This window comes from Euprymna scolopes, unplaced genomic scaffold, assembly GCF_053919585.1.
Source record: "Euprymna scolopes isolate OS-2025 unplaced genomic scaffold, ASM5391958v1 sca337, whole genome shotgun sequence".
Classification (NCBI taxonomy): domain Eukaryota; kingdom Metazoa; phylum Mollusca; class Cephalopoda; order Sepiida; family Sepiolidae; genus Euprymna; species Euprymna scolopes.
In genome coordinates this window covers 1-20,440 of record NW_027633366.1, presented here as the reverse complement: position 1 = coordinate 20,440, position 20,440 = coordinate 1, and the positions used below count along the sequence as shown (strand labels likewise).

General features: G+C 31.4%; 1 protein-coding gene across 1 annotated transcript; it reads right to left on the bottom strand.

Annotated features, from left to right (window-relative positions):
- Positions 1 to 7,055: 7,055 nt before the first annotated feature.
- LOC145274315 (phosphoribosylformylglycinamidine synthase-like) lies at positions 7,056 to 18,930 on the bottom strand (the record flags this gene model as incomplete). Its single annotated transcript, XM_080127396.1, has 5 exons — positions 7,056 to 7,492; positions 9,728 to 9,892; positions 14,442 to 14,588; positions 15,644 to 15,856; positions 18,723 to 18,930. Coding segments are annotated over 5 exons (1,044 nt in total), but the record flags the coding sequence as incomplete, so codon positions are not given.
- Between the last annotated feature and the right edge of the window lie 1,510 nt (positions 18,931 to 20,440).

Sequence of the window (20,440 nt, the reverse complement as noted above, 5' to 3'; positions counted from 1 at the left end):
GCCTGGTTGTAAGGTATGCTTAAATATGATATTTTAATGTATGCAGATTTCATATTTATTATTTTAGAGCCAATACTCTACTAATTATTACAATGTAACCAATATATATAGTAGGTTGGTGCAAAAATCAAGTCGTTTTGAACATCAAAAAACATTTTTGCACCAACCTAATAGTGCCTCATCCCTGTCGTGACCCAGTTGTAAAATACACTTCAATATGATATTTTAATTCGTACAGATTTCGAATTTATTATTATAGAATCAATACTCTATTGATTATTATAGTGTACCCAATATATAGTAGTGATTTCAAAAGTTTTAAAAAATATGACTTAGGTGCTAAAATGAAAACCAAAACATATAGCATTCCAGCCTTAGTCATTCGGTTTGAAAAGTTAGCTAGAAATGATGTCATGACTAGGGCTATGACAACAGAATATTCTTATCATTGTTTTGACTCTCAAGTATATATATATATCCGACATAGTTAATCAACCGAGAACCACATCACTCTATATAAAAGCATATAAGATATCAACGGATACACACTCAAGAGTCAAAATAATGATAAGAATATGCTGTTGTCCTAGCCCTAGTCATGACGTCAAAATTTGAGACAGTGACAAAGCAATTAAGAGTTTTAGTATAATAATGGATAATAGTAATTAAATTTTTATATGTAAATATCGACATTTCTGATGACCTAAAGAAAAAATATCCACATTTGACTTTTTATTACAGAATTTCTTTCTACTTTCATTTAAGGTGATTGCAATTGTTGTTTCACTCGTTATTTTCTTTCTACTTTCATTTCAGGTGATTTGTTGTTTCACTTGTTATTTTCTTTCTACTTTCATTTCAGGTGATTGCAATTGTTGTTTCACTTGTTATTTTCTTTCTACTTTCATTTCAGGTGATTGCAATTGTTGTTTCACTTGTTATTTTCTTTCTACTTTCATTTCAGGTGATTTGTTGTTTCACTTGTTATTTTCTTTCTACTTTCATTTCAGGTGATTTGTTGTTTCACTTGTTATTTTCTTTCTACTTTCATTTCAGGTGATTTGTTGTTTCACTTGTTATTTTCTTTCTACTTTCATTTCAGGTGATTGCAATTGTTGTTTCACTTGATTTCAGGTGATTTGTTGTTTCACTTGTTATTTTCTTTCTACTTTCATTTCAGGTGATTGCAATTGTTGTTTCACTTGTTATTTTCTTTCTACTTTCATTTCAGGTGATTTGTTGTTTCACTTGTTATTTTCTTTCTACTTTCATTTCAGGTGATTTGTTGTTTCACTTGTTATTTTCTTTCTACTTTCATCAGGTGATTTTTCATTCATTTCAGGTGATTTGTTGTTTCACTTGTTATTTTCTTTCTACTTTCATTTCAGGTGATTTGTTGTTTCACTTGTTATTTTCTTTCTACTTTCATTTCAGGTGATTTGTTGTTTCACTTGTTATTTTCTTTCTACTTTCATTTCAGGTGATTTGTTGTTTCACTTGTTATTTTCTTTCTACTTTCATTTCAGGTGATTTGTTGTTTCACTTGTTATTTTCTTTCTACTTTCATTTCAGGTGATTTGTTGTTTCACTTGTTATTTTCTTTCTACTTTCATTTCAGGTGATTTGTTGTTTCACTTGTTATTTTCTTTCTACTTTCATTTCAGGTGATTTGTTGTTTCACTTGTTATTTTCTTTCTACTTTCATTTCAGGTGATTTGTTGTTTCACTTGTTATTTTCTTTCTACTTTCATTTCAGGTGATTTGTTGTTTCACTTGTTATTTTCTTTCTACTTTCATTTCAGGTGATTTGTTGTTTCACTTGTTATTTTCTTTCTACTTTCATTTCAGGTGATTTGTTGTTTCACTTGTTATTTTCTTTCTACTTTCATTTCAGGTGATTTGTTGTTTCACTTGTTATTTTCTTTCTACTTTCATTTCAGGTGATTTGTTGTTTCACTTGTTATTTTCTTTCTACTTTCATTTCAGGTGATTTGTTGTTTCACTTGTTATTTTCTTTCTACTTTCATTTCAGGTGATTTGTTGTTTCACTTGTTATTTTCTTTCTACTTTCATTTCAGGTGATTTGTTGTTTCACTTGTTATTTTCTTTCTACTTTCATTTCAGGTGATTTGTTGTTTCACTTGTTATTTTCTTTCTACTTTCATTTCAGGTGATTTGTTGTTTCACTTGTTATTTTCTTTCTACTTTCATTTCAGGTGATTTGTTGTTTCACTTGTTATTTTCTTTCTACTTTCATTTCAGGTGATTTGTTGTTTCACTTGTTATTTTCTTTCTACTTTCATTTCAGGTGATTTGTTGTTTCACTTGTTATTTTCTTTCTACTTTCATTTCAGGTGATTTGTTGTTTCACTTGTTATTTTCTTTCTACTTTCATTTCAGGTGATTTGTTGTTTCACTTGTTATTTTCTTTCTACTTTCATTTCAGGTGATTTGTTGTTTCACTTGTTATTTTCTTTCTACTTTCATTTCAGGTGATTTGTTGTTTCACTTGTTATTTTCTTTCTACTTTCATTTCAGGTGATTTGTTGTTTCACTTGTTATTTTCTTTCTACTTTCATTTCAGGTGATTTGTTGTTTCACTTGTTATTTTCTTTCTACTTTCATTTCAGGTGATTTGTTGTTTCACTTGTTATTTTCTTTCTACTTTCATTTCAGGTGATTTGTTGTTTCACTTGTTATTTTCTTTCTACTTTCATTTCAGGTGATTTGTTGTTTCACTTGTTATTTTCTTTCTACTTTCATTTCAGGTGATTTGTTGTTTCACTTGTTATTTTCTTTCTACTTTCATTTCAGGTGATTTGTTGTTTCACTTGTTATTTTCTTTCTACTTTCATTTCAGGTGATTTGTTGTTTCACTTGTTATTTTCTTTCTACTTTCATTTCAGGTGATTTGTTGTTTCACTTGTTATTTTCTTTCTACTTTCATTTCAGGTGATTTGTTGTTTCACTTGTTATTTTCTTTCTACTTTCATTTCAGGTGATTTGTTGTTTCACTTGTTATTTTCTTTCTACTTTCATTTCAGGTGATTTGTTGTTTCACTTGTTATTTTCTTTCTACTTTCATTTCAGGTGATTTGTTGTTTCACTTGTTATTTTCTTTCTACTTTCATTTCAGGTGATTTGTTGTTTCACTTGTTATTTTCTTTCTACTTTCATTTCAGGTGATTTGTTGTTTCACTTGTTATTTTCTTTCTACTTTCATTTCAGGTGATTTGTTGTTTCACTTGTTATTTTCTTTCTACTTTCATTTCAGGTGATTTGTTGTTTCACTTGTTATTTTCTTTCTACTTTCATTTCAGGTGATTTGTTGTTTCACTTGTTATTTTCTTTCTACTTTCATTTCAGGTGATTGCAATTGTTGTTTCACTCGTTATTTTCTTCGTTTCTCATCACATGAAATAGTTTTGTTTACAACAAAGAGAAAGCATCTTTTACTTGCTAACTTTTGTATTGACAAGATGAAAGTAAATATATTTATTTACAAACACATATTGATATATTTCGAGACGCATCTCTATATATATATCAAATAGAATTTACTGATTTATTTTCTGTTTTATTGTGAGATTTTTACCTGTTGTTATTGTTATTATTGTCAGATCTTCAATATACCAACAAGAGACAAAAGTCATTGTTTCTATCGATCGCCACCAGAATGCAAGATTTTTATGTTACTGCCATGTACATTATGTCTGCTAACATATGAAACACTGTTGCTTCACTTTTATGTATCATCCCTCTTTTTTCTATTTCACTAGATAATCGGGTCCATTGCTACAAATATTTTTTTTTAAATAACATATAAGTATTTTGTAGGTATTTGATTTAATTTTAGAGTCACCAACCTAATAGGTCCCGAACTGTCATCTAAGCTTACGCCCCTGTCCCATCGACGAAATGTTGTGCCCCTGTGCCTGTTTTACAAGTATTTCAATGGTGGATGCTCTGACGAACTACAAGCCCTTGTACTCCCTCAAAAAAAATACCCTGACAAGCAGCGAAGTCCCACCCTTACATAGTTGAGATCCCTAGATGTAAGAAAGCCTTCTACTCTAATAACTTCTTCCCCAGAACTGCAGGACTTTGGAATTCTCTTCCGGTTTCCTGCTCCCCCAACTGTACTGACATGCAGAAGTTCAAGTGTAATGTGAACAGACATCTTGCTGTCAAACTCCCTACAACTTAGGTCCCTGATAGTAGCCTCCTACATCAAAGTGACAATGTGCCTTCTTTGGGGTGAAAATGTAAAAAAAAAAAAAATTTTAAATGTTTAAATCTGCATTGATAAACATTTGAAATAAAAGTATTACATTAAACACATATTTACATGTACAAACATTACGGATATAAACCTATATTAAAATATAAAGAGAATTAAAACATTTCAGAAATGAAAGCAAACAATATGAAAAAAGAAAAATCGGAAAAGAATAAATAATGGATAAATATTAGATTGAATATTAGATTGATAAGAAGCTCCTTACAGAATTTGTAATTTTCATTTCAAATGATGTATTTTCCAATAAGTTTTTGTTATAACACCTTTACTTTATTCATCATTTTAAAGAGTTTTTCGCTCTATCTAATTGTTTAAATTACAACCGTTTTAAAACAATGTCTTCTTTTCAGAACGTTGAATACAAGATGGAAAAAAAAAAAGAAAATTCACACAATTTTCTTATTTCAATTCAAGCTGGGTCTAAAAGCTGCTGAAACAGCTTGTGATATCAACAAAGCATTTGGCTCAGGAACCACTACTGAACGCACAGCACGATGGTGGTTTAACAAATTTTGTAACCGCAACGAAAATCTTGAAGATAATGAGCGTAGTGATCAGCCATCGGATGTTGACAACGATCAATTAAGATCCTTAGTCAAAGCCAATCGACACACAACTGTTCAAAAACTTGCTTCTGAATTAGACATAACGTATACAACAATTTCCAACCACCAAAAGAGATTGGTAGGACAAAACTTTGATAAATGAGTGCCTTATGAATTGAACAACAACCAAAAGAAACGCTGTTATGAAGTGTCATCTTCCCTTCTTTTACGCAACAAGAACGACTTGTTTCTTGACTGTGTTGTGACTTTTGATGAAAAGTGGGTTCTTTACAACAACCAGCGACATTCCTCTCAGTGGTTAAACGCCGATGAAGTTCCACAACACTTCCCAAAGCTAGAGTTGCACCAATGCTGACTGTTTGGTGGTCTACGACCGGTCTCATCCATTAGTTTTCTTTTTTACTGCAGGCCAAACTACTACATCAGAAGTAGTCAACAAATGGATGAAATGCATCAGAAACTTTGACAACATCCAGCATTAGTCAAGAGCTGCCCAATTCTCCTCCATGACAATGCCCGACCACACAGAAGCCCTGTATCTAATACCACATCCACTCCCCCCCCCCTTCTCTCCAAATTATGTCTGTTAACATAGGACACACTGTTGGTTCAACTTTCTTTACCTCCACTCTTTTTTCAATTTCACTAGACAATCGGGTCCATTGCTAAAAATATAATTTTTTTTAACCTTCTTAATTTTACAAACTAATGACAACTTATTTTTTTAAATCGGATCACGTGACTTTAAAAAAAAAATTATTGCTTTTCATCTCATTCCCAAAATGAACACTGAACAGAAAAGACAGAATTGTTTGCTTGATGAGATTTTAGTCATTAATAACTATAGATCGAAACATTGTCATGTCAGTGTAATGAAGCCTGTACATGTCTGTATATCGATCTATATTTATATAAAGTTGAGTTTTTCGTCACACTTACATTGATATTAAAAGTCTACTTTTTTCTATTTAAAATTATCAAAACAAGCTTAATATACTCAGTCATAGATATGCAAGTAGCTTCATGAAAGTTAACTAATTTGCATATTCCTTTGAAAAACGAACATTCATTAATTATTAATTTTTATGATTTCTTATTGTATCATTGTTTTCATTTAATTATTTATGCACATTTTCTATATTGTGCATAATTATGTAGCATTTAAAATGAAAAGTTTATGCACAAGTATTTATATATAGATATATAAAGTGGTCTTGTGTGTGTGTGCATAACAGTCTCTCCCAAACTCCTCTTTGAATTTTTTGGTCTACAGACTTGAAATTTGATATATAGAGGATTTGTATTTTAGCTAGTAAAAATAGCTGCTAAGGATTCAAAATTGAAAAAGAGATGGTTGACTTCGGCAGGAGTAAGTCAACTAAACCTGTTATTACTTCTGCGCATGCACAAATATACATTCATAGCTTGAAGTCACTTAATTTTTAACCTTCGAGAGATCAAATGATGTAGACTAAGACTGGAGTGCTAAATGTTTTGGTTTTGATTCTAGCTGATGGGACCCAAGTCATATACATTTTTTAACTTCTAAAATCACTACTATATATTAGGTATAATATAATAATCAATAGAGAACTGGCTCTATAATAATAAATATGAAATCTGCATAAATTATCAAATTTAAGCATATTTTACAACCAGCAATGCGGGGCAACCTGTTAGTATGTATGTATGTATATATATATATATATATATATATATATATATACATACATACTAACATTAAAAATGGTAGTAGCCGGGGGGGGGGGTAAAAAAAAAAGTGGTAATAAGCAGGCAGGCTTGAACCTGTAATGCGAAGAAGGGAAAAAAAATCTAACGTCTTAGCTGATGTCTTCATCACGCAGCCAAAAGTCAAGAGCGTTGAAATTAAGTCAATTCAACGGAGACTACGACGAAAACATTGGCGAAAAAAAAGCAACCCCTCCTTGCAGCCAAATTGAGGGTGAAGGAATGAATGTTTTTGGCCAATTTTTCGATATTTGGCATCTGAAGGATCGAGCTTCAAAATGATACTGATCTCGTGAGGACCATCGCGTATGTCGAAAGTTTTTGGCAGACATACAAACACACACACACACTTTTCCCTTTTTATATATATATATATATATATATATATAATCAAGTAAACAAGAAAATGTTTATAAAAAGACAAAATTAAAATGGCTCAGTTATGTATTAGTAAAAAGTTGAGTATTTTTATTATATAGCTATCGTAATTGTAACAATTATGCTACATGGATGAAACTATTAGTCAAACATGATATTTTTTTAAATTTTAATCAGATGAAATAATCTTAGCATTTTTTAAGGCACCAATCATGAGCATTTTTGAACATCTTCAGCCACGGGGTAGCTTTCAGCTGGGTTCTCATGTCTTGTGGCATCCAGGGACACTGCCAAGTTAAAAAGGACCTCTCAGGATGAGGCATTATGGCCAGATGTCGGCCATTTTCGGAACAGACAGCTGCAATACCATCTGGGGAACCATTTGGATTAAACGGATAATCACAAGTGGGTTTGCAATTATCATCAACATACTGGACTGGAATCAGATTTTTTGATGTGGTTTTTTTATGTAAGGATTCCGATTTGAAAACCATTTTTCCTGAAAAAGAGAAAAAAATTAAATAAAAAGATGATAATATGGATCTTAGCATTCGCCACTAGCTTCTTAAGCCATCTGATAATCACATTAACTGATTTCACAAGAACTAATTAGTCACCCCTTAACAAAACACTTGGGCATAAGAGTTAATAAGATGGCGAGTTGAATAATGATGAATACTATGAAAGGATTTAAAATTATCAGATGCTATGTACTCAATGTAAAAAATGACTCAGAAAACAGTGAGTCCTCTCAGTCCAGGAGCAATGTTTCTGACAAAGGAGAAAGAATTAGTTATCTGTATCATTTGGATTTGTCGGACTACTGTTCTCATCTTGTGTGATTTTCAAAACATTTCGGTCGATGTAACCTCTGACAACTCAGAATCCTGTTAGTCCTGTCAGCATCACTTTAACTCAGGATATTGGCAACCTTCATATGGTCTCTCCTAATTTGATTGAATAAATGCCAACAGAACCAAGCAAGTCAAAAAACATGTTATCTTTCCCATTTTAGACATGCCCTTTGGTTTTACTTTGAAACGAGAGGCTTCGAAGCTAGAATACAGGTATGCAATCCTGTGTATTTTAACCTTCAAACAACTGCTTTCTTTCATTAAATGTACGGGCAATTCATGAAGCAGTTTCTAAACAGTTTTTGTAGACATTCTTAACAATTCTTTGATTTTCTCTTTACAATGTTTTTAAAGGTCTGCAGTTTTGGGTTTTGAATCTAACATTTTTATCGGTTTTATACAATGAACAACATTTTTAGATCTATGATGAATATCAGAAATTTCTGAAATTGAATTTTTCTTGATAGTGATAACGAGTTTTTATCTTCCAAAAGAAAGCATTTTGCATTTAGAATTTGCCATATGGCTTAAAAATAAAGTCCTAATGATAATGAAACTTTTACTTATTGTTGAAAAGCTCCAGTGTTAACAATGTAAATAAAATGTTTTTACATATTATTGACACAGTTCCTTAACTTTTGTCTAGTAGCTTATTTCCTTTCTTCTATGTAATCTTTATTTTAAAAACAAACTATTATGTAAACTTGTGTAAATTTGCATAATAATTACGTATTACACCCTAATCTTTAAGTAAAAATTTAATTGATAATTATGCATTACTTTTTAAGTAATTCACATATTTATGTCTTTGTTATGCCTGGTCTGTATATTATGGCCACTACTCTGTGTGTTTTTTGTTTTATTTTATTTCAAAGTTCTCAAAAATCAAGGGACCCACAACCTGGTGCAAACACTTGAACTCTGCATAAGTTACATAGATGTTTGAATATTCCATTAAAGTTCTTTATCTCTCAAACATTGAGTTAGTAAAGAAATTGAGAACATAATTTTCATCTCCCCAATTAACCATTTTCATACGTTGTAGTATAACTTTAATTTTGGTCTCTTGGTCTTACTGGATTCCAGGACAAGAATTTATCTAGTCTGGTGGAGTATCCAGCTTCGAGCTATTACTTGAGGTAACATCACTTGGAGAAGGTGCACCATGCTTCGTAAAAGCTAATATGGGTTAGCTATAGAAAGATCTTATTTGGGCTGCGAATACTATGTGATTTTGAATATTTGGTCAGGGTTTACTTCCTGGAAAAAGTATCCTCATGCCAGGTTGTTCTGACAAACCCCTGTACGGAGAGATCTTAGGCACTCGAGAATAGTGTCTAGTAGGAATTCATGTTCTGTCCTGTGCTGTGCGTGTGGTGTAATCTCTTAAACTAATGAAGAGATCATTATATATGTAAACCCCTAAAATAATTAAAAGTTTTATATTTTTTTATGTAACGATCATTATGAATTTTATATTATAGGTACAGGAGCACATTAATTATTGTGTGTGTGTGTGGGGGGGGGTTACATATATAAAGTTTGACATTTTTTTTTTTAATGTAACGAGTGTTTTGAATTTTGGAATATATGTATTCCCAGCAACCTTGCAAATAGCATGGGCATAACTCTTGACATACTAGTAGAATACCTATACTAAGCCATGTTTAAGGAATAAAAAAAAAAAATTGTTCATGTTATTCACCCTCTTGCCTAGAATATATATTCCATAATATTAAGTTCAATAGTTGTGCTTATATTATTCATCATATTCATAATGATCTGTTCATTAGTTTAGGAGCTTACCCTGAACATGGATAAATAAATAAACATCTCTAATTTGATAAATACAGAGATAATGATGAGAAACAAGAACTTACCTTCACCATGTGCGACCCATACACCAAAGACTGTTCCCTCCATTCCTTCCAACATGATAGACGGACTCTTATTGATCTTCACAGTAACAAAACGAGATTCAAACCTTTCAGAATCGTTTTCATCCAGCAACAAACCTTGCTGTTGCTGCTGCAAGCAATCTGCATCTGAAAATACCGTAGAAAAAAAAAAATGAGGTCATGTGGTGGGGGAAGGGGAGGGATATAATACAAACATGTTGAAGACAAAAACTGATCTTCAGACTTTTTGTTTCTTTCTATAAAGTCATTTTTGTAACTTTATATCATACTAGCAGGCCGCCTGGCATTGCCCGGTCATAAAATACACTTAAATATGATATTTTTATTAATGCGAATTTCGTATTTATTATTATAATATTATATTGGGCCCAACATATAGTAATGATTTAAAAAGTTAAAAAAAAAAAAAAAAAAAATGACTCGTACACCACCACCGAGAATTAAAACCAACACTTCATGTACAACAAATTTTTTTATGTTTTGACGTATAGCCAAAACTTTGGACCCTTTTGTTAGCAGTGAGATAAGGTTGGTTGTATGCCATTTCAAAATGGTTAAAGAATCAGTACCAGTTAAGTCAACAATCATCATGAGTTCCTTGGTAAGAGTTATTTTCCTTTGACATTAATTAATGCCTGAGCTATGAAGACATGTTTGCTGCAAGGCTAAAAATTAAAACATAAACCAATAGCTATTACGTTATGCATGCATATTTGTAATGCTATCATTCAACCTTCACCTGGCAAATTTCATTTTTTTTAAATTTTCACACTTTTGCACCGATTTTCCCCAACTAAAACCCAAATACAAAGTTTCGCATGGGTTCGAATATATTAAGTTTCATGTATCTAGATGAAAAACTGACAGACGAGTTTGGTAGGTAAAAACTTTTTTAACAAATATATATATATGCATACACAAATAGGTTTGTGTTTACTATAAACTTTTTACACAAATATTACGCAAGTATAAATCATGTAGAATATCTGCATGAATATAAATACACATAATAGTTAACTAAAGATGATCATCCCATATGAAAACCGAAAAAACTAATAAGGAATTAATTCAAATGAATGTTTAAAAGAATATGCAAATTAGCTTGGTCTTTTGCAGATGAATGCAATTCCACAACCCATGTATAACAAAGTTGTATTTTCTTTTTAAATAAATAGAAAAAAGTGTTTTTAATATGAATATCAATACACAAAAAAATAAAATTTATAAGAGTATAGATTTATGCATCTTTCACCGTTGCCATTGCTTCCTTCTTCACGCAATATACCAATGTTTCGGCCACGTGACGACGAAGCTTGTGAGGAAAGAGTTTTATTTGTTACTTTATACATAAATATTTTTATGTGCATAAAAAACTTTCAAAAGATTGTGTATTGATTACAATATTTAATGAGGACTCCATTTTTCTAACCTTGAGAAGTTTGATTAAGCGTTAAAATACTGCTTTAAAACTTTTTCAAGTTCATACGTAACAAAGCCATTAAGACTAATAAAGAAGCATTTATAGGGTTAAACAAAATAATTGCCGCCATCTGCTAAGTATTCGCCATGCTCCTGCTGACATTTGTGGAAAAGGTATGCTCCCAGTTCTGAACCCATATCGAGGCGGTGATTTAGGCTGAAGGTGGCTACATTGAAGAGATTTCAGTTCTACTACATAACTTATAAAAGTTTTAAAATAAAACTGTAGTGTCGTTTTCCTTAGTGCGACAAATTTATCGTTCCATCCTGTACGTCAAAATTCCTTTCTTCATGTACAACGCATTTTTTCTGTTTTGACGTATAGCTAAAACTTTGAACCCTTTTGTTAGCGGTGGGGTAAGTCTGGTTGTATACCATTTCAAAATGGTTAAGGAATCAGTACCAGTTAAATCAACAATCATCATGAGTTCCTTGGTAAGTGTTGTATTTCTTGAGGTACCTTCCCTTTTAGCAAGTTATAGTTTTCGTCTACGAATGAGCTGAAGGAATGAAAGTTGTGCTTTTGTCAATATACCATCTTTTTTGCCAATTTTATAAGTTCAAAATTTCAGCGACTAATGATCAGAATTTAACAAATGGAGGCTCACTGGAAAGATCTGAATTGTGTAGTGGGCTATACGATATTTGCCTTTAAGGTCGCACATTATCCATCATCCACAGCCTATGTTTGGCACATTTTTACAGTCATAAAATGTTTTGTTAAAGGTACAATATCCTTCCACTTTCAAAAATCCTTTAAAATTACCACTTTTCTAGGCTTTCGATGGTGCTGAAAACGAAAATAATGTTTAAAATTCCAGGAAACGAGTAGTTTCCAATATATGAAGAAATTATAGTTTCAAAAACTGGGGGGGGATTACTTTTCTATATTAATTTAACGTAAAATGAACACCCACTTTATGACCACCTTTTTTGAGGGCGTCTGTTTTTTTTTGTTTTTTTTAGGAGTGGTGTTTATTATGGTCTGGTAGACCAACGCAAAACCTATCTTAAAACTTGTTTTCTATAGGTTTTTGGGTGTGCTGAAAATGAATATTGCATTTATATTTTCTGCAAATAAGTATCTTTCCTGGGTATTAATGCAGCAATAGCCATTACTAATAACAAAGAATTACATTGCTTAATCCCGGAAAAATACTTAATTGCAGAAAATTTAAATGTGATAACATATAGAAAACAAGTTTTTTAAGGTAGGTTTTGTGTTGGTCTAACAAGCCACAATTACCAAATAAACACCACCCCTAAAAAAAAAAAAATAAAATAACAGACGCCACCCCCACTTCCCACAAAAACGGTAGCTATAAAGTGGATGTCCATTTTACATAAAATTAATATAGAAAAGTGATCCCCACACTTTTAAACTACAATTTCTTCATATCTTGGAAAGTACTCGTTTCCTGGAATTGGAAGTTATTTTTGTTTTCAGCATCTCTGAAAGTCTTTTAGGTAATTTTAGAGGATTTTTTAAGGGTGGAAAGGTACTACACCTGTACCAATGTTTCAATCCTGGTTATTTGTAATTCATATGCAAAACTAAGAAAACAAAATATTTGATATTTACCCAAAACTTCCATCTTTGGTTCTATGGGACAAAACTACATGAAAATTTGCAGGTTTTTTTGAAGATTATAATCCTATTCTATCATTAAAATTTTATGACAATTGGTAAAAAAAATAAAAAATCTATATTTTCAAACCAAGAAAATATGCCCAAATTTGCCTACATTTGTATATATAGTGTCCTGGCAGACTAGCTTCAGTTTTGCTACTTTTAGATGAATTTGGCTTAGGATTTTTCTTTGCTTAGTTGTCTACCCTGTGGCCTTGCCAAGCCACTAATATATATAAAGTTAACTTGAAAAAATAGATTTTTGGGGGAGAGAAATGGCTAACCTGTTGGATAGATGTTTTTAAAATTTTCCACACACATAAAAATATTTCCCTTTCACTTATTGTAATCACCCTCATCCTTATTGACATGATAATATAATAAATTTCTAATGTAACTTTAATTATTATATCCATATCTTTTTCTAGATACAAGTTTATTGTGAAGTTTAGTATTTATACCAGATAACCATAATTATCAAAAACGTTTTATTATATTTAAAAATACAAAACATAAATACAAGATTCAGGGCTAGTAGCAAGAATAACAAGTTAAACATACATGGTCCCCCGTGAATGCACAGTGAACAAGGCATAAAAAATGACTAGTTCAGCATTTGCCCCCCCCCCCCCATTTAGCTCCAAAAGTCTCCAGGGGACATCAAATCCTGGTGAAAATGAACAAACGGTGCAATTTTAGGCCTTAACATATGTAAATTTGAGCTCTGAGCTCTGCACTATGCAAAAAAAGAAATTACTAAGTCCACCATTTGGGCCCCCACCACTATTTAGCCTCAAAAGTCCCCAAGGCCTTAACATATTTAAATTTGAGTTCAGCACCATGCAAAACTGTTAAATAGACATACACAGAAAATTTTGCACAAATATGGTAAAATAGTCCCAAAAATGGAATGTTTTTATTAACTCCAAAAGAGCCCCTGTGGCACACCCAAGAGTTATCGCGAAGAAAATTATATAGAAATCAGTTACAACTTTTCAGAAAGTTTTATAAAAATCCAAGGCATCAATTTTTTTAATAAGCACAAAAGTGTCAATTTTAGCCATTTTAACTTGAAAGGCACCCCTAGGGGAACAACTGAAGTTTTCCCAGAAAATCCGTTCTGTTACTTTTTTACTCATATCATGTTTAATGTTTGTGCAAAATTTCAAAACATTCCAAGGTATAGTTATTGAGAAAAGTGTGGAGGGACAAACGGACAAGGGTGAATTTACCGGTCCACCCTCCTTTTGTCAGAAGACCAAAAATGGAATCCATATCTATTCTCAGGTACTACTAATGAAGATAAAGTTTGTCAAAACTTATACTTAAAATAGTTAAAAGTAATTAACTTTAAATTCAGCTATAATTTGATTAATAAATTGAACATTTTTTTTTAAAAATGGCTATGTATATGGTGAAATAATTTTAATTGAAACTTTTCTTTCATTTTCTGTAAGTTCAGTTTTGAAAGCGTTATATTTCTGTCCTAGTCTGTAGTAGTTGATGAAAATATAATCATAATGATACAAACACTAATCCACATAAATAATTTAGAAAGATACTTACCGCTCTCTTGATCAGGAACAACCCAGCCTAAAAGAGCCATCAATTGGCAACCATTGCAAACTCCCAAACTGAAAGTATCAGTTCGTCTGTAAAAATCTTCAAATTGTTGTTTCACATTTTTATTGAATAATGCAGTTGCAGCCCAACCTGAAAAATAATATATAACATAATATAATATAATATAATATAATATATAATTTAATATAATAATAATATATATATATCTATCTACATTCTCCAAATTTTTTTAGGTGAACTTTATATAATCCAATTGAGTAGATTATTCTCGTTCCATTGCTCTTGAACTACCCAAATTAACCGATTATTTTTAAATTAATAAGTCAATATTTCTGAAGACTTGAAACCTACTTAAGGATATAAACATTAATGAGATGGTCAATAAATTGTTGAATACAATGAGAGAATTAAAAATCTTCAGCTTGCTTCTACTAAAAACAACAGCCAACTCAGAAAGCAGCAATTCTTCCTCCTTTGTCAAGATCATGGAATATGAAGACTACAACACAAAATAGGGAATGAAGCGAGTTATGTGTTGGAGTATAGCATGTAGGCATCGTCTCCATATCTGGTTTGTGACATTCAGTATCTGGAGTGAGTGCAGAGGCTGGCGACCCAGTCTGTGCGAGGTTTTCGTGACCTTTATTAGCCCCATCCACGGCAGCTGAATCTTTTTCTGGTTGAGCACCAAAGATTGAGAGGCAACCTAATTTTAGCCTATAACCTCCTTCATGGCAATTAGGATCTCCCTCAGAATCTTCTCTTCACCCCAGCACCCAAACGCGGACTGAGAGAACACAACCTGAAGCTGTTTCATCGAAGATTTCAGAAACCTGACACATTTTTCACCCACATATTGGTTCCATGGAATAGACTGCCACTTGGTTGTTACCACACGAACAACAGATCAATTCAAGATTAAGTTGGACAAGTGCTGGTCAACTGTATTTCCGACCGTTTCAATTCGCAGCACATCTCCTTCCCTCCCTTGCTTTCTTTCTTTTTTTTATCTTCCCGTGTCCTTAACATGAATGAATCATGTAATGTTTTAAACCTATGCCAAATAATCTGAACTGAATTACGAAAATGCCAAAAGTAACCTTGAGGTCAATTTTCTAGTCAACGACTGTGTTTTTAAATATAAACTCATGGCAAAATTGTGCAAAAAATTATGGTCTACTTACCTTTCGATGATCCGAGAACATCGGCATAACTGAATCCACCAACGAAGGCAATTCCTCTAAACTTATCCAGCGTGATGCTTCCATTGCAGAGATCCTCCATATTCACATCCCATGTTTGAAAACCAGCATAATGGAATGCTGCAGCCATTTCACGGTCACCATTGCTCCCTTCTTCACGCAATATAGCAATGTTTGGTCCACGTGACGACGAAGCTTGTGAGGAAAGAGTTTTATTTGTTACTTTATACATAAATATTTTTATGTGCATAAAAAACTTTAAAAACATATTTAATATTTAATGAGGACTTCGTTTTTCTAACCTTGAGAGAAGTTTGATTAAGCATTAAAATACTACTTTAAAACTTTTCAAGTTTATAAGCAACAAAGCCATTAAGACTAATAAAGAAGCATTCATAGGATCAAACAAAAAAAAATCTTACGGTTCTTGTCAAGAATCCTCCTTATATGAAAAAAAACAAAAATAAAAGAAAAATATGTACGATGTACATACTCATGATGAAATAAAAATATCATATTCCAAAAATCAAATAAAGTAGTTTTATTTTTAAACAAGAAAATCAAATTTTATGAGTACCAAAGGAGTGACTGTTTCATTTTGAAAATCTAAAACAAGGGAGATAACTCAATAATTCAAAACTTGCGAGAGTTATGTTGTAATGTCTATGAATTTCTATTAATTGCTTAAAAATAATTTTCTTTATAAAAATAAATTGATTAACGTGATTTTTGGAATATGATATTTTTGTTTTGTCATGGGTACGTGCCTCATACATTTTTCTTTATTTTTGCTTTTTTAATATAGGGGAAATTCTGGCCAAGAACTAATCTACCTCTAAAAAAATAAAAAATAGATAAATAAAAAATACTAAATTACAAATCAATCTAAAAATATACAAATGAATTAGAAGTTGATTTAATCTTTTTGTTTCCAGTTTCTAAATTATTATTATCCAATGTTGTTTGTTTATTTTTTTTATTCATATTCACCACAAACAAAGGATTGAGACATAAGGGGCTACTGTAAATTAGAGAGCACGTCAGCAGAGACGTTCTAAGTAGAGAGTTGAACAACAAGTTCAAATTACGCTTAAAATTTTTGCATATTAGTACAGTCTGGGAAACAGGATACAGGGAGAGAATTCCAAAATCTAACATTTTGAGGAGAAACTTTCGAAGTAGAAGGCTCTCTGGTATTGGAGGGCCTCTACAGTTAAGATTTGGTGGATTGTTGAGTTAATCGGGGCTATTTACATCAAGGAAGCATCAACCACTAATCTCTCTCTATTAGACAGTCAAAAAAAAAAAAAAAAGACTCCAGTCGAATAAATTCTGCCAATCAAGCTCCAACCTTTATCACATCACTGCGATGTTACATTCTTTTTCTTGTTTTACGAGTACTTTAATGGAATGTGCTCGGACAGACTCGTAAGAATAGTAAGATTATGGGACAGAGATTGGAGTTTGGTTGCGGAACCTCTAAGATTGAAGACCCTTTTTTGAACCCTGTACAATAGTGGTTAATGCATTGGCCCATTTATGTAGCAGAAACTGAATTATATTTAGAGGAAAATATCAAATCAAATTACGGATTCATATTTTCCCCCTGAATAGTATCAGTGTATAAACTATCACAACCGATGTAGCGTAACCAATTTAAGCCTACATTAAATAAGAATAAAAACAAATTGTAGAATAAAAAAACAACTGACATTAAAAAAAAAACAGTCAAAATATATATACATATATATATATACTAGCGAGGGGGGGGGGGGCTTTGCCCGGTCATAAAATACACTTGAGTATGATATTTTAATTTGTCCAGATTTCGTATATATTATAGTTATGATTTCTATAGTAAAAGTAAAAAAAGAAAGTATTTGGGTACCATCAGCTAGAATTGAAACCGAAAGCAAAACTGTAGCATTCAAAGCTGGTGACGTTATCTCTGTACCAACTTGACACGCATGTGAACTGATTAAAGATTAAAAATAAACTAAGATGAATATACAAAATGTATTACGATTTTTTCCATTTTGGCCTCTTTTTGACCCTTTTATTATTTAAACCGGTTAAAGACCCATAAAAAAACGGTCCATAAAAAATCCAATCATTTGAGGCTTCTAGTATCGATCTGTGACTTTTAGTTTTGGAAAAGATAGAGTTTGAAAATATGGAGACAGACAGACAGACATATAGCCTTTTATATATTAGATTATATAAATATTTAAAAAAACAGTCAACACAGCTCATTTTATGAAATGCTGGTTGATCTAAGAAATTAAATTAAAATTGTCCAATAAACTTTTAAAACTAGTTAGATACAAAAAATTCAATAGAAAAAGAAATTGCTTACATTAACTTTTGAGTTAATGTAAGCATAATTAATATATTTACTATTCCATAGCTATAATATATACAAACCCAACGGGTCACACGTACTACCATGTTTTTGGTGGACAAGATTCAAGCAAGGGCGGAAGGTTTAGAGTTTTATAATCATGTAGATTGAAACAAAAAATTGTAAAATAATTCTGCATGGTTTTTGCTTTTGTCACAGTCTAAAAATAATACGATCCATAATCAGTTTTCTTTCCCACTTGTCTCTGTTTTCTTACCATCTCAAAAATGGTCGCAATATGTTAATTGCCTTTTAAACGAATCCCTTTTTCTACCATCAACATAATTTAGCTTTATTTTATACTCCTTTGCCATCACACATATGCAAATCACATATCATTCAATGACTTGATATCTTGAGATTATATTCACAAATAATATATATATATAATATATATATCACTTTGAAATATTGTTGCCAGCAGTCATCTTGAGGCCAAAGATTGAATCATGCCAGTTGCCTATCTCCACATGCAATACATGTCACCAAACAAATTCTTTTTGCCGACTGGCAAACAAGATGTCCTCCCAGTACCTTTGCCACATATACTTATAATAATCTTTATAACTCAACTTTCAGTTTAAAAAAAAAAAAAACTTATAGAGATGCACTAAGCACATCTAAAAGAAAAAAGGTTTGGATTGAATAAAAGATACTTACTCAAAGAGTTCACATCATACAAAGTGTTTGGATCAAAGACCAAAGAATATTCTGGCTGCTTTCTTTTCAGCAATGAAGTTCTTTCTTCTTCAACGCAAGGCGGATTAGCCTGTCGTTTCTCTAGATGGTAACTGGTCTCTTCCCAAATGCTACGCAGATCCGATAGGGAAGAATCCAAGACAACTTCATCAGAAACTTTCACTAGAACCTGTAAAACAAAACAAAAAAAGAGGAGCATGTTTGTTTTATTTAATACTTCTGCGATATAAAATAATAAATGAAATTACTAGCAATTTTTTACTTAAAACAAAAAATCTGCTTCCAGACCAGTATTATGTTCACACTTGAATTTTTCTCTTGGACTTTTTTTTGTTTCAAGAATTGACTGACTAGTTAATTGCTTGTTGAAAATGCTTCTTTATTTTTATGTAAATGCTTATATATATATACATACATTATGCTTATCATTTATACATTTTTATTCTCTGAAGAGAACATATCTTTGAAAATTCATGGATTAAAGACTTTTGATTTGTATAATTACCTTATTTAAATTTGATGGATTATTAAATATTGTAATTGATTCAATATTATTTTCTTCATATATATTTTTTTTAATTGCTCTATCTAGTGTATTAAGCTTTTTATCTTATCTTCTATCAAGGTCCAAATTTTAAAGAGAATATTTACATTCATCATTCCAATTATATATATATCTTAGTTTGTCAGTGTGTTGAAAAGAAATTAACAAAGTAAGAATGTGAGACCCAAAGCACAATGTATTTATTTAAAAATTATCCATTACATACTCACAAAATAAAGACAGTTTAAAAATTATCCATTACATACTCACAAAATAAAGACAGTGTAAAAATTATCCATTACATACTCACAAAATAAAGACAGTTTAAAAATTATCCATTACATACTCACAAAATAAAGACAGTTTAAAAATTATCCATTACATACTCACAAAATAAAGACAGTTTAAATTAAATTATCCATTACATACTCACAAAATAAAGACAGTTTAAAAATTGGAATTCAATAATCACTAGTTTTATTCACTTAAATGTCCCTTTTAGGGAAAATATCAAGTTAATAAGGGCAATCTATATGGCCCTAATTGTCACAGGTATAGGCAAACATAGATCATAGATTCGTAATCAACAATTAAATTATTTTTAAATATGAAGTTACATAAATCGCTGAGGATTTAAAATGGATTGTAACAGCCTTTTCTAAACACTAGGGGTCTATCTATGTCATTAAAAATATGGTACATGTCTGATATATGATATATATAACAATTTTGCTAACTTCCAACGTCCAAGATTTTATTCATTTTAGAATCATCTTTTCAAAACAAAAACTTGGGCACAATTGCAGATATGTTTCATCCATAGAAGAACCAACATTTGCAGGTCAATTCTGGATATTTTGTCCGTGAACTTATCAAAAAGACGAGAAAGTTCATAGCAACGCAACAAATAAAAATCTCAAATAATACAAGATGGCTGCCCCCCTCCCTATAAACTAGCAATTGCTAAAAATTTCCTGCAACTGGAGATGGATTTGATGGGAGTTGTTTTGGTTTTGAATTATGCTTTATGCATTTTTTTTTTTGTCTGAGAACCTGTCTTTTTTTTTCTTTCTTGTCTGGTTCATATATTATGAATGCATAGATGGGATATATTTATACTGTGACAGCCTATATG